Source organism: Styela clava, chromosome 12 (genome assembly GCF_964204865.1).
Source record: "Styela clava chromosome 12, kaStyClav1.hap1.2, whole genome shotgun sequence".
Lineage (NCBI taxonomy): Eukaryota > Metazoa > Chordata > Ascidiacea > Stolidobranchia > Styelidae > Styela > Styela clava.
Genome location: NC_135261.1, coordinates 3302442 through 3316402, shown reverse-complemented (window position 1 = coordinate 3316402; position 13961 = coordinate 3302442). Strand labels below are relative to the sequence as shown.

At 35.8% G+C, this 13961-nt stretch overlaps 1 protein-coding gene across 1 annotated transcript in view; it reads right to left on the bottom strand.

Moving 5' to 3' along the window:
* Window positions 1-405: 405 nt before the first annotated feature.
* The window catches only part of LOC120329800 (uncharacterized), a 32730-nt gene continuing 19174 nt past the window's right edge, over window positions 406-13961 (bottom strand). The window contains exons 11-26 of the mRNA XM_078118361.1: window positions 13788-13927; window positions 13361-13618; window positions 12792-13052; window positions 11562-11861; window positions 9654-9799; window positions 9143-9269; window positions 8437-8691; window positions 7528-7773; window positions 7066-7194; window positions 6637-6678; window positions 5651-5956; window positions 4509-4784; window positions 4076-4216; window positions 3510-3542; window positions 2775-3068; window positions 406-2288 (exon numbers count right to left, since the gene is read on the bottom strand). Coding sequence (XP_077974487.1) covers window positions 2215-2288; window positions 2775-3068; window positions 3510-3542; window positions 4076-4216; window positions 4509-4784; window positions 5651-5956; window positions 6637-6678; window positions 7066-7194; window positions 7528-7773; window positions 8437-8691; window positions 9143-9269; window positions 9654-9799; window positions 11562-11861; window positions 12792-13052; window positions 13361-13618; window positions 13788-13927 — 3028 coding nt within the window. The 3' untranslated portion in view covers window positions 406-2214. The remainder of the gene's footprint in view (window positions 2289-2774; window positions 3069-3509; window positions 3543-4075; window positions 4217-4508; window positions 4785-5650; window positions 5957-6636; window positions 6679-7065; window positions 7195-7527; window positions 7774-8436; window positions 8692-9142; window positions 9270-9653; window positions 9800-11561; window positions 11862-12791; window positions 13053-13360; window positions 13619-13787; window positions 13928-13961) is intronic.

Below are 13961 nucleotides of genomic sequence, written 5' to 3'. Positions count from 1 at the left end.
TTTTCGCGCAATTGTCCTGTAGCATTACGTTTTCAAAGCTTAGCTTGCCATATTTTCTAACGCGAGATGGAAAGCCCGTTTCATCGATATTTTCGTTACCACTGTCCACTGTGATGTCACACACGTATCTGTTACGTTCAATTAACTGGATTTCTCCTGAATCATCTGGAAAGAACTATTTTAAGCCAGGCTTTCAATGCCAGCCCGGGCCTAGGCCCACGAGCCAGCAATAAACGTGGGCAAGGTGTATAAACATTGAAAAATCATGAAAACGAGGAAAAAAATTGAGTCTAATGGGTACGTACTTAGTTGCATCCTGATAACATATTGATGCTGTAATAATTCACAATTTTTTTAAATCATTTAGAACTCTGCTCGGCCTCAAAATATCCATGCTCACTAAAACAAAGAATTGCGCAGTGTAAAATGTTTTTAGATGGAACACTGTTTATAACAATGTATTTTATATTACGATAATTCAATCATTGAAAAGAATTTATCTGTTACTCAGAACAATGACACCGGGCAAAACAAAATTATAAACGATATAGAATTCCAATGATCTAACCGTCAGGTCGTGTGTTTATATTTATTTTTCTTTGTAGGTGTCGCCATCTTGTGTGGAGGAAAAAAAACACTTTAGCACCGGGACAGCCGGGGAATCCCTTCATCTGGCGAGTTCGATTAAAGATTGGCCATGTAGCATTTATACCCTTCATGTATAGAGAGAGCTATTAGTGGTTCAGCTGCTAAAGCCGTATTAACCTATAATAACAGTGTTCTAAAAACTTAATTTCCGACGTTGGAACATATTGAAAAATTACATCTGGCATATCAATTAAGATAAAGGGAGCATCTCAAAAATCAGTTTTTCTTTAGAACATATACAAGTCGAAAAAAAAAACAAGCTCCCCCTCTGATTTATCAATATGATATTTATATTATACGAGAAAAAAAAACCTTAAGTTTCAGTCCTTTTGACACAACTTGATGTAAAGTAGGCGAACAAAATTAGTTACCTCCATGTTGGTGCACACACATTTGGAGCGCCCAAAAATATGCTATAAAGGGAATTAAATTTTATAAACGATGCAAAAAAAGAATAAAAACATTCAACATCTGATCTTTATTGTTTTACCAGTAATTAATTTACCTGTGATGAATTACTTGTGAAAGGTAAAAGTCGAACAAAAAGTTAACTTGCTGACAATCTGCAGAAAAAGATAAATTCGATGACAGTTTGAAGCAATTGACAATTGACCAATTATTGTTGAAAATAAACTGGAATGTTACCAAAACTCCATTATATGGTTTTGCAGTCCTATCTACATTCTCATTTCTTGAGATAAATAAAAAAAGGAGAATTCTTTGTGCTTGTGATTGGTCGATATAGTTGAAAATTAAAACCAGTCAAGTCACTGCTTCTCTTCAAAATATGGACCTCTGTAGGGTATTATGCAAAATTACCAATCATTCGGCCCGACCGAGTAAAATGACATAAGACCATGCTTCTACTTTAATAATGGGCAAAAGACAGCCTAATTATAAACATAAATAAGAATAACATGATCTCGTTCCTTGTGACAACTGACACACATGGATCCGCAGTAGCGAGTATATTTGTGAGCTTAGAAAGATCATAGTCTAACAAGATATGGCTTAGTAGCAAAACCCTAATACACACCCTAATTATGAAAATACATACAAATAACACAAAACAGTAAATTTGCGATATAAATGCATAACTAATTTATGAATGAACAATGTGAATGGAATGTTACAGAACTAAAAAGTTTGACACAAATGGTTTTATAGAATCTCCTTCACTGGTGTCCAGTGATAATTATTTATCGGTTATATTTACATCATGCACCAACACACACTAAATAAAATCTCTTATAGGAATGGAGTGAAAGGACCACTGCCTCAGTTTGAAAACCCCTATTGTATGAGGTTCTTTCGTATTTACATTGGAAAATGTTTGCAGAGAGAGGGGGGTGCATAACTGAAGCAAAAACTGTCTCGGCGGTGTGGCGAATCATGCTAAGCGTTGTATACATTCGCCACTGCATCTAAGATTACCCTACGTCGGTTCGTAGGTCCAAAACCCATACGGAGATGGTTATGTGCAAAAGGCAAAGAGATTATGCGCAACAGGCTTACAACTTGATTATTGTTAGACTTTTGTCATTGGTTGCGATTGTTATTTCGCAATCATTCAGGGTCCAAGTACTGTTTAGAATCGTCTTTGTTCGTAGTGCAAGTCACTGCCTCTGGTTGGTTTGAACCTGCAATAGAGATAAATGCGATACAAATTATGTTTATTTCTAGTCTAGTATATTAGGATTCAGGATAGGATAAACATATTTATCCCGGGGGAGAGGAATTCTGGTCTAATCATATGGCGAACCACGGCCTCTCGGTTACCATTGCCGGTTACAAGTTACCATTCCAAGTCGGGTATGGGACTAGTTAAAACACTAGAAATCTTGCCAAAACGTATAAAAAAAATGAAAAACCGTGAAAAAACACTAGAAACCTTGCCAAAACGTGTAAAGCAGTCAGAAAGTACAAAAAAACTCGCCAAAACGTGCAATAACAGTGAAAAATTGTCAAAAAGCACTAGAAATCTTGCCAAAACATATAAAAACGGTGAAAAACCACCAAAAAGCACGGATGTGTTAGTTGATTGAGGGGTTCAGAAATTCTTTTGCAATGACACAATGTTGTGGGAAATTTATAAAAATTCAAAAATATTAGTAACTAACACTCACATGTAACAAATTCTATTCCAGAAGAGTGTAGTAATTCTCCTTGTCCATCAGCGTAGGTAAAATAAACAGTAGCCTGGTATCTTTCACCATATTCAAGCTTTCCATTCTCGATTTCCCATTCCTTGGAATCTATAGACAGGCATGAGGAGCGACAAACTGGGCCTACCCCATTACTGATTATCACTTGGATATTCTTGAGAGCTTTATTATCTTTCGGAAGATCCCAGGTTAATTTTGCATCGGATACAAATTCGCCTGTCTGGATCTCCGATTGGAGAACTTTTAAACTTTGGCCTGTTAAATAATGGTTTATATTAGGTTTTTAATGTTACGCCATGAAATTGCTGTGAAGTAAAGTAATCAAATCGGAATAAGAAAAAAAAATTCTGCAGTTATTACCATATTTCAGAGCAATATTCAATAGGGAGGGCATGTCAATAAAGACTGGAGTTTAAGAATCAAAAATATCCGCACAATCTCAAAACACTTTCAGTTCATTTAGGATAGGATTCACATATTTATCCCATTGGAGAGGAAAGTTGATTATACGGCTTAATCCCATGATACCAAGGTCCCTCGACTGGTTACCAGGTCGGGTATGGTATTAGTTAGACAGGTATTTGTTTTCAGAAGCACGGACTTGATAGCGGAGGAAGCTATAACCGATCAGCAATTACGTGAACCACCCACCAAAAAATGGCCGGTAATATAAGGTAAGTAAAAGTAATTACTTACATTTGAAATCATCTTCATTATATGTCTTGTTTCCTGTTAAAAAATTTATTTTTTTTATTAAGCACGAAACAGTTATCCAATTGCTTATCATTTAATATTAAAAACTGGCGCTCCTGGAGTATAAGCATCAATATGGAGGTAACTAGTTTCGATTGTCTACTTTACATCAAGTTGTGTAGAGGAACTGGAACCTATGGGCAGGGGGTATATTCACTTGGCTAACACAGACAATTCCGGGACTGGTAATATAACCAAAATATTCTCATTTCAATCGGAAATCTTAAGAAAAATTAGAATAAAATTATGGCCTAACCCTAATTCGTATATGCACTGGTATATACTATGGGAGTACCCCTTAACTGGCCTTTAAAATTTGTGACAAGTTACTTAAAAGACACAAAAAATCGGAGAAACGGCAGAAGTGGCAAACACAGCATAAATTTTAATTTCCAATTTCAATAAAATATTTCTGTTCACAAAACTAGACACTTTGAATCATTTTATTATTTTAAAAAGCCTCATGATTTCAGTGATTTCAAAGCAGCATGATTTCAATGGCAACTCACCCATTTCCATGAGATTTGTGAAAGAGTCAGCGAATGCGTTGTCCCCAGCTACAGCAAGGCCTGTTTGTGGTCCAGACAAATAACTTTTCACTCTATCATACAATCTGGAGAAGATGTTTTTGTCTGAATTTGAAGGCGCATCTGTAAAAGCAAAAACAACCATGCTTGAATATCTGTTTGAGCAAACAAAGTGTCTGAGCGAATGCAAAATTTACATTTGTTATGTCACCGTTTACTCTTTGCTGATTGTTCATTGTTACGGAAATAACCAAGGAAATAGATGCTAGGGGAAACATCCATGGGAATTGGACTCAAAAACCAGTCAAATGTTACGAATGAATCTACATGGGTGATGGAGAAATATGTAACCAGTTGTTACGTGCGACATACTAATTCTCAAATATTGAACTAAGAAAAAATGAAGATTGATTACCAACAAATAATTTCTCCTTGTTGGAAGGATTTTCTTGATCCTTATAATATGCAGTAACTTTGAACTTGTACTCTCTACCAAGGTAGATATCCCTCTGCACATCAACATTAAACTTGCATTCTTGCACAAGACCTTTTACTTCTTTCCGGTCAAGCAATTTTTCAGAGTCCTTATCAAAGATTTCAACATGGTGGTGGTCACAGTTGCCCGTTGACGTTGACCATTTTAAAGTGAAAGAACCGGAATCACTCGTGATTCTCAAATCTTTGGGTTTTGCTGGTCCTAGTTGATGAAAAACAAAAAACAACCTGTAATCTTAACCCTTATGTGGAAATGTTAAAAATAAATCAGCATCCCATACCAAGATAGCTAAATTCAAATTTTAAAAACCTTAGCGAAGCCAAACATCGCTATTTGCAATAATAAATTTGGCTACATAAGGTTTGTGAATAGTATGCATTTGTTATCAGAACAGAATTTTATTAACTCTAGAGCTGGCAATATTAAAAAATGGCGCTCCTGGAGTATGAACATCAATATGGAGGTAACTAGTTTCGTTTGTCTACTTTACATCAAGTTGTGTAGAGGAACTGAAACCTATGGGCAGGGGGTATATTCACTTGGCTAACACAGACAATTCCGGGACTAGTAATATAACCAAAATATTCTCATTCCAATCGAAAATCTCAGGAAAAATTAGAATTAAATTATGGCCTAACCCTAATTCGTATATGCACTGGTATATACTATGGGAGTACCCCTTAACTGGCCTTTAAAATTTGTGACAAGTTACAACGGCCCGTGGGCCAAATCTAGCCTGTTGTGTGATTCAATCTGGCCCACCTAATGCTACCAAGCAAACAACAAGTTTGATGTTTTAGCTAAAACATAGCCCACGGAATTTGTTGAGATTGCGATTAAATTTAATTTTGGCGCGAGGCCTATTATTTTCCACTTTTGCTATTGTAACACTGTAAATAATGTTCATAAAATGTATCTCTTGTCATCTCACTTACATGACCCGTCAGTTTAAATGGGCAAAATTTTTGACTGTGGTCCGAAAACCTTGCCCACCCCTGCTCTAGAACCATACTAGTGGTGAAATGAATTTTTTGACAAATACCGAAATATTAGTAATTAACACTCATGTGTATAGAATTCCTCTTGTCCTAAAATGTGGGGAAACTCGCCCCCTTTTTCGTCAACATCGGTACAATATATTGCTGCGTGGTATTTTTTACCACACATGAGCTTCCCATTATATATTTCCCATTCATTTGAACCTTTGGGTAAGTATGGAGAGCGACAAACTTGTCCTGAACTGTTACTGATTACCACATGAATTTTCTTCACATCCTTTTTAGCTTTTGGAAGATCCCAATCTAACTTTGCACCCGAAATAAATTTGTCTGATGGGAACTGAGATTGCACAACTCTCAATCTTTGACCTGTTAAATAATATTCAACGTTTAAAATATAAAATTACTGTGAAGTGAAAAATTCAAAAGCAAAAGAAAAACAGGATTCTGTAATTTTTTGTTGGGGTTCAACCATTGACTCCAAAAATAATATAAAAATCCTGTATTCAAAATATTTCATACTGATTTAGTCTTTGATTTCCGGGATAAGCATTTTGGCATTTTCTTATATACGAGTATCCCTGAGTGACATGGAAGGATATAAACTGTCATAACTATATGATAAATCATAGCTTCTCATTCAGGTGGTTTTCAAAAAACAATTATTATCCAACAATGTTGAAGATGTAATAAAATCGTAAAATATCAAGAGCCTAAAACAGGGGTGGGAAAAAACATTTTGGACCAAGTAAGAAGTTTTTTGGGTAAGAAAATTCCCCTAACTTGTACTGGCGGGCCATGTAAGTGTGATTTTATGAACAGTATTTACCGTGTTACAGAAAAAATATCAAAATTTGATTTTAGTTTGGTTTAGTTCATTGGGTAACGTTTTTGGCCCTTGGTTCAAAAACTTTTCCCACCCCTGAGCTAAACTAAGTTGGGGTCATATCAATATTTCGAACTTGTTTGTTCAGCTTTTCTCCAAGCTAACAAATTTTTATAGAGAAATGAATAAACACAAGTAAGGATCTACTTCTAATACTACTCACATTTAAAATCATTTTCACTGTGCATATGATATGTTTTGTCCCCTGTAAAATATTGGATTTTATTATCAATCATGTAAAAATTCCTTAATTGTCTACCAACTGATGGAATATGTAGTAATCAGAAGTATGAGAAGTATTAGTAGATATCAGAAAATAATACACCTTTTCTCAAAGAGAAAACTCCCTACCATATATTAGGTAAATATCTATACTCTATAAGTTTATCTATGACAATGCCTTAGGTCCCTTTTGTATCGTAATCTACTTTAGCAAGTTAGATTAGAAATAAATGAGGAACACCCAGCCTCTGCATACATTTTTATTCACATTTTCAACAAAATATTTCTGTTCACGAAATTATACGCTCTGGTTTGCTTCAATTTTGAAAAGCCTCTGTACTTTTGTATCATTTTTTTAATGGCAACTCACCCGTTTCCATGTGGATTGTGCTGTCATTAAAGGTAGCAGATGTGTTGTCACCAGATACGGCTGAGACTGTTCGTGGTCCAGATACATAGCTTTTTGCTCTATCAAGGAACTTTGAAAAGACCTTTTTTTCTGAATTTGAAGATGCCTATGTAATATATATATACTAGAATACAGCATCAGCAGAGATTTTAGCGAAGCATTTCTCAAACTGTTTGCTGAGAGATTCTCAGGTGTGCTACGGGTATTTTTGGAATTTTAGAAAAAATGCTATTTGTATTACACATAGGCATGCATGAAACAGGCAAGCTTGTGAGACTTGAGTGCCCACCATTCATTGCATTTTCTGAGTCGTTGTAATAGGGGTGATTTTAATTTTATTGGATTGTTACGTTATAATATATTTGTAAACAAGATGTCCACATTTCTTGCACAATGAAATGAATATTTTAATCTGAATCTCACTTGTTGTTACTGGTATCCCAAATGTAATTAATGTCTTTTTGTTTTTGTCAAACACAGATTGAGCACCAATCACATATTTTGTTGCGGGTTGACAATCTTCGATCACAGCATGCCGGCTCCTGATGGTCATTTTTTTGTCGTCATTAATAGTCAAAATAAAGGGCCCACCATGTCTTGAAATAACTGTGACATCCAAGCTTGTTTCTGGATTTTCTTCATTTTCTTTGACAATGACATCAGAAGGAGCTGAAAATAAAAATTTAACCAAACTTTCAAGTAATTTTCAAATGAGATTGACTTGTTCCAGGTTAGCACATTGGTCTAACTCAGTGTTTTATGAAGATTATCACATCATTTTATCACAGTTATTTTTTTTTTCAGCAATGAATCACAAAAAAAAATTTCATTCAGTCGTTTTCATATTATTCGAGTATTTAATATAGGAAAACATTAATCTGCCATTGGTGTGTTATTCGTTTCCTGATGAAGACAAATACTGCGTTATTGATTTACTTTTAAGGCAGATGATGGTATGGAGCACAAATTATTAATTACAGCAACATGCGTAAATTTGGGAATTCTCGTTATATGTGAACAAAGATGGCGGACACGGATGTAGCATGTGTACCCGGTTAGGGTTAGGCCATAATTTCAGATACAAATACTACGGGAGTCACTTGAGTAGTCCACGAACTCGAGTGCACGAGTAGTAATATAACTAAAATAAAATAAAATTGGATAAAACTATGGCCTAACCCCACTCTGGTACACATACTACGTTCCGGTGTCCACTATCTTGGTTCACATACTTTGGGAGCGCCGAAATATGTGCTCATGGCTTCAGCCAATGATGGCTATAATTTCCACCACTTTGACAAGTGTTCCTAAATCTTAACAACCAAAATTTACCCGTTGCGAAAGTTGCGTGTGCATATTGCTTGCTGAGATGGCCTCCATTGCTCGCCCACACTTTGAATTTATAAGAAGTTCCATCATAAAGAATATCAGAGTTCCAGAAATTCTGCTTCGTTATTTCTGTGACCTTGAACTTCTCAAAATCGGTGAGTTCAATTTTAGCTGATGACATTCCATTTGAGTTTGTCCAGCTGAAGGAAATTCTACCATTCGTATCCTCGATGGTCAGATCTTGAGGTGGTAGAAGAGCTGAAATGTTAAAATATATTAAGGAACTATTAGCATGTTTCTACGCGCTATGTATACTTCCAGCTCAACTATCGTTTTTAGCTTCATAACGATAATTTTATAACTGATTTCAGCTTAATTTTACACTCTCACTCGCATTTGTATTTGGGGTGTGTCTATTAGCTACAAAAGACCGATTTTAGACAATTAAAATTGTGATATTTAATATTGAAAATGTTCTAGTATTTGTCTATTTCACAAAATTTTTTTGATTTTACTATCATTATTCAACAAGATTGTCCCTCAGTTTGAAATTTTCTTATTCTTGTGCATGACATTCGTACAGTTCACTATATTTTTTCAATTATTTGTTAAATGGCTAAGTTATAATTTCCTAGAAACTCAATATTCTTCATTATTTCAAAAACTACTAGCACACAATATATAGATATCCAGGCAAATCTCAACTCACGAGATAGCTCAGTGTTGGAACAAGTCTTTTCTCCTTCACCAGTTTTATTGCATGGAATTACTTCGCATGAATACGGAGTTCCGAATTCCACTTGAACTGGGAAAGAATAGCATTGCCCAGACGTTTCCTGTTGATATAATACTTTATTAGATGGATTTTAACTTATAAAATTCAACAAAATGTTATGATAAAAGTAATAATTCAATTATTCAGAATAAGATAGAATTTGAATATTTATCCTGGGATGTCGGAGGAAAGCCTATAAGATGGCTTAATTACATGGTAAACTACGACCTCTCCTCCGGTTACCAGTCCATGTCGCTATTGGAGCATGAACACACCCTGTGCCGGCAAGGAAAAGTCCAGCAATCTATTTGCACATAATCATTCCAGCATGAGACTCGAACCTGCGAACCCACGGATTATAATCAGAGTCGTGGTGGCCAATGCTCACCACAAATTTTTTATTCCAATCTTGTATTATATAGTAGATGGATACACTATAACTTACCTTTTCAAGTACCTTCGTTATTTCACCTTCTGGATTGCCTTTATACAAAGTTATTTTATAGTTATCTTCATTGATCGCTTCTTTCCATTTAGCAGTTATTTGGTCTTTTCCAATTTCCAAATTGATGTTTGCAATTTTGTCCGGCACTAATGAACAAAATATGCAAAAAATTTCATGAATTTACAGCAGAAAACCTAATGATAAGTTATTAAAATAATGTATATAAATGTAATGCAAGAGGGCTATTTTTGAGAATCGTTCTCCAGATATTGAAAACAGATAATTGCTTTGTTACTTTAAGAGCCATATTTGCACTGAAAACCAAATTAAAAGTTATGACTTTTAATATGATTAAACTGGCATATAGGCTCACTCTTTTTCACTATATTATGAAAAAATTCCATTTTTCCAGAAACCTCAAATATGTAAGATTCCACACCACTGAGCTGTTTTCTAGCTGTCTCACCCTGAATAATATTCACTAGGTAATAACTATCATTGATAGTTAGTGCTTAAGTCTTATTATATTGACATCATATTGTAAGATAGGAGCTCATGGATGCATGTAGTCCATCATTCCAACTAAGCACATAATATCAGTAATAACTAGAGCTGCGTGCAGCTTTAACAGGCTTCCCGCGTAAAAAAAACGGAAGACGCGTTTTGCTCACTGGAGCGTGAAAGCGTGGTCAGTCATGCATAAAATTTGCAATTTATGATGGGGGACTTATTATCTGCATGTGATGTAAATTTCAAGTCTCTAAGTAGTGTCGTTCTCGAGAAGAAGATGAAAGTGTAAAATCCTATATTGCTCACTGGAGCGTATCGCCGGAGTCACTCATGCGTATGCTTGACATATCGTATCCGGAACATGTCCATTAATCATTGTTATGAATTTCAACCCAATAGCATGTATCAATTTTAAAAAATCGCAAAAAAACTGAAGACGCATTTTGCTCACTGGAGCGTGAAAGCGTGTCAGTCATGCATAAAATTTGCAAATTATGATGGGGGACTTATTATCTGCATGTGATGTAAATTTCAAGTCTCTAAGTAGTGTCGTTCTCGAGAAGAAGATGAAAGTGTAAAATCCTATATTGCTCACTGGAGCGTATCGCCGAGGTCACTCATGCGTATCCTTGACATATCGTATCCGGAACATGTCCATTAATCAATTATTATGAATTTTAACCCAATAGCATGTAGCAATTTTGAGAAATCGCAAAAAAAACTGAAGACGCGTTTTGCTCACTGGAGCGTGAAAGCGTGGTCAGTCATGCATAAAATTTGCAAATTATGATGGGGGACTTATTATCTGCATGTAATGTAAATTTCAAGTCTCTAAGTAGTGTCGTTCTCGAGGAGAAGATGAAAATGTAAAATCCTATATTGCTCACTGGAGCGTATCGCCGAGGTCACTCATGCGTATCCTTGACATATTGTATCCGGAACATGTCCATTAATCATTGTTATAAATTTCAACCCAATACCATGTATCAATTTTGAGAAATCGCAAAAAAACTGAATACGCGTTTTGCTCACTGGAGCGTGAAAGCGTGGTCAGTCATGCATAAAATTTGCATTTTATTGCTAGCTGAGAACTTCTGCACATTTGAGGTGAATTTCAAGTTTGTAGGACCACTTTGAAAAAAAAAAATAATAATAATAAATAATAATAATAAAACACAGGAATACAATAGGTTCCCTGCTGACAAGCAGCGGGAAGCCTAACTAATAACTAAGCATACAATTGAATACAACAGGACCATCTTCATTTGTTCGCACAAAGACTTGTTAAGAGACACAATGCGAAAAATTGTATTACATTATCAACTACATTTGTATGTTTTTCACAAAACATGAAACAATCATTGAAATAAAAATTTTATTCCATTAAAGATAAGTCACCTGTAGTATACGTAAATGGCTTTGACCATTCACTAAACCCCCCACAATTTCGTGTTCTCATTTGCACTTCATATTTACAACCAGATCTGCTACATCGATATGTAAGAAAGCATTTTCCATCTTCATTGCTTTCTCTTTCATGTCTCAGTATTTGTGGTTCATCATTGAAGTCCAAGCATGAAATTTTTACTTCTTCTCCATAGCAATTTGGTTGGGACTTCCAGGAGAGATGGAAAACTGAACTTGGGTGTTCTCCATCAGGTGTCAGATGGCTTTGTGTTATGAGAGGAGCTTTGGGTGCTGAAAAAATGATGTAAACAATAAAGTTTTATTGCTAAATGGTTGATGCTTTGTGCCAACTGTTGGAAATGTCAATATTTACTGTATTTTTCTGACCATAAGGAGCATTGTCAAAAATTGCGTAGATTCAGGTTTTGTACATACATACGAAGCACCAGGCTATAAGATACGACAGGCAAATCTACACAAATAACTTATTTTGAAAATGTCAGTAATTACTGAACTTTAGATTTGGGTTTTGTTCATACACAAGGCTCACCAGGCTATGAGATGCAACCGGCATCTCGTCCAGTTACCAGACCTTGTTGAGTATGGAATTAATTGACCAGTTATTTTCATTTTTCTAAGATGCATGGACTTAATGGTGGAGGAAGCCATAGCCATAAGCTACCACCGGTTACGTGAACCAACCTACGACGACGAGGATTCCAGCAACGCACTTGCACATAATTGATCCCCACATGGTATTAGAACCTGCGAACCTATACAGGGTAATCAGAGGTGCGTGGCGAGCGTATTCCTAACGCTCAGCACGATGCGCAACACCCGCGCGAGCCAATAGATAGTTGTGGAAGCAGTAACTGGTGACAAAGTGAATGCTGCAATGATTGGAAGTTTGAAAATGTGCTCACAATATGGTACTCCCGAAGTATGCGAACCAAGATGTCGGACACCAGAATGTAGTATGTGTACCAGGTTAGGGTTACGCAATAATTTTTATTCCAATTTTTCCTATTTTAGTTCCATTACAAGTTTGGTGACTAGCCAAGTGACTCCCATAGCATTTGTACCTGAAATTATGGCATAACCCTAACCTGGTACACATGATACCAGGTATGTTTCGGTGTATGCCATCTTGGTTCGCATACTACAGAACTACCCACAACATTCCCATAGCATTCACCCTATAAACAAAAATACAATTTTTACCTGTTAGAATTTCTTCTGTTTGTGTTTCTTTTCCTTTCTCCCTCCCATACATTGGTGTCACTATTGCATAGTAACTACAATTATTCTTCAAATCTGTGAATAAACCATCGTCTGTGTGAACCCGTGGTTGGTCGTCTGCACTGGAATCCCGTAGCTCAATGAGGTGAGATGTGGCATTCAATGCTTCATTGTACTTAACGACCACAGAATCCAACTTGTCTTTGTCCAGTTCTAACCAAGCTTTGCTAACTTGTCCAACACCTGAAATAAATATTTTCATATTTATTCTGGTGGAGAGGAAAGCTGATTCAATCATATCGTGTAGCATGGACTAGTAACTGCCTTTCATGTACGCTTACCGTTCCATATCTAATATGGAAATACTTAACCAGTTATTCGTCTATGCCGAAGAGCCAAGCAATCCTGTTGCACAATATCATCTCCACAGGGTCTGCACCTGCGAATCCACTAGGGGCAAACAGATATGTAATGGCAAGAATATTCGTAATTCTTAGCACAATGTGCCAACCGCCAGGCCAACATATCTGGGCTGATACAGAAATACAAACCTGTTGTAATAGTTTCCGGGGTTGTGTAAGGACCATAGCCATCTTCATCAGCTTTAATAGCAACTGTGTACTCAGTGTTTGGCAAAAGATTCCGGATAACATACTCTGTGCAATCTTTTTCCAAACACTTGATAAAGGAGTCTGTTCCTTGTCGATATTGGAGTTTATACCCTTTTACTTCTGGTGGAGGTTTCCAAGTGCAAAAAATTGTAGTAGCAGGATTTTCTGATCTTCGCTGGACATAGAAATTAACAGCACCTGATAAGATTTTGAAATTTAATATTTTTCAAAGTAATGTGCTAAAGAAATCACGAAAATGCAATTGGAATCCAGTGGTATAAGAATATTTAAATTAAAAAAATATGATAATTGAAACAATTTTGAATTATTTTATAAAAATGGCTACTTCTTGCTAAGATTATCTCACCTAATTTTTTCTTTAATAAATTGGATACAATCCACAGACTTGTTTTCCCATTCGAGTCTATTGCTGCAACGTGGAATGTGCAAGATGTTCCCGGTTTCAAACCATCAATTTTGCATTTTGTGTTTGTAGTTTTGTAACCTCTAGAATAAAGAAATATAGATATTAAAACATTAT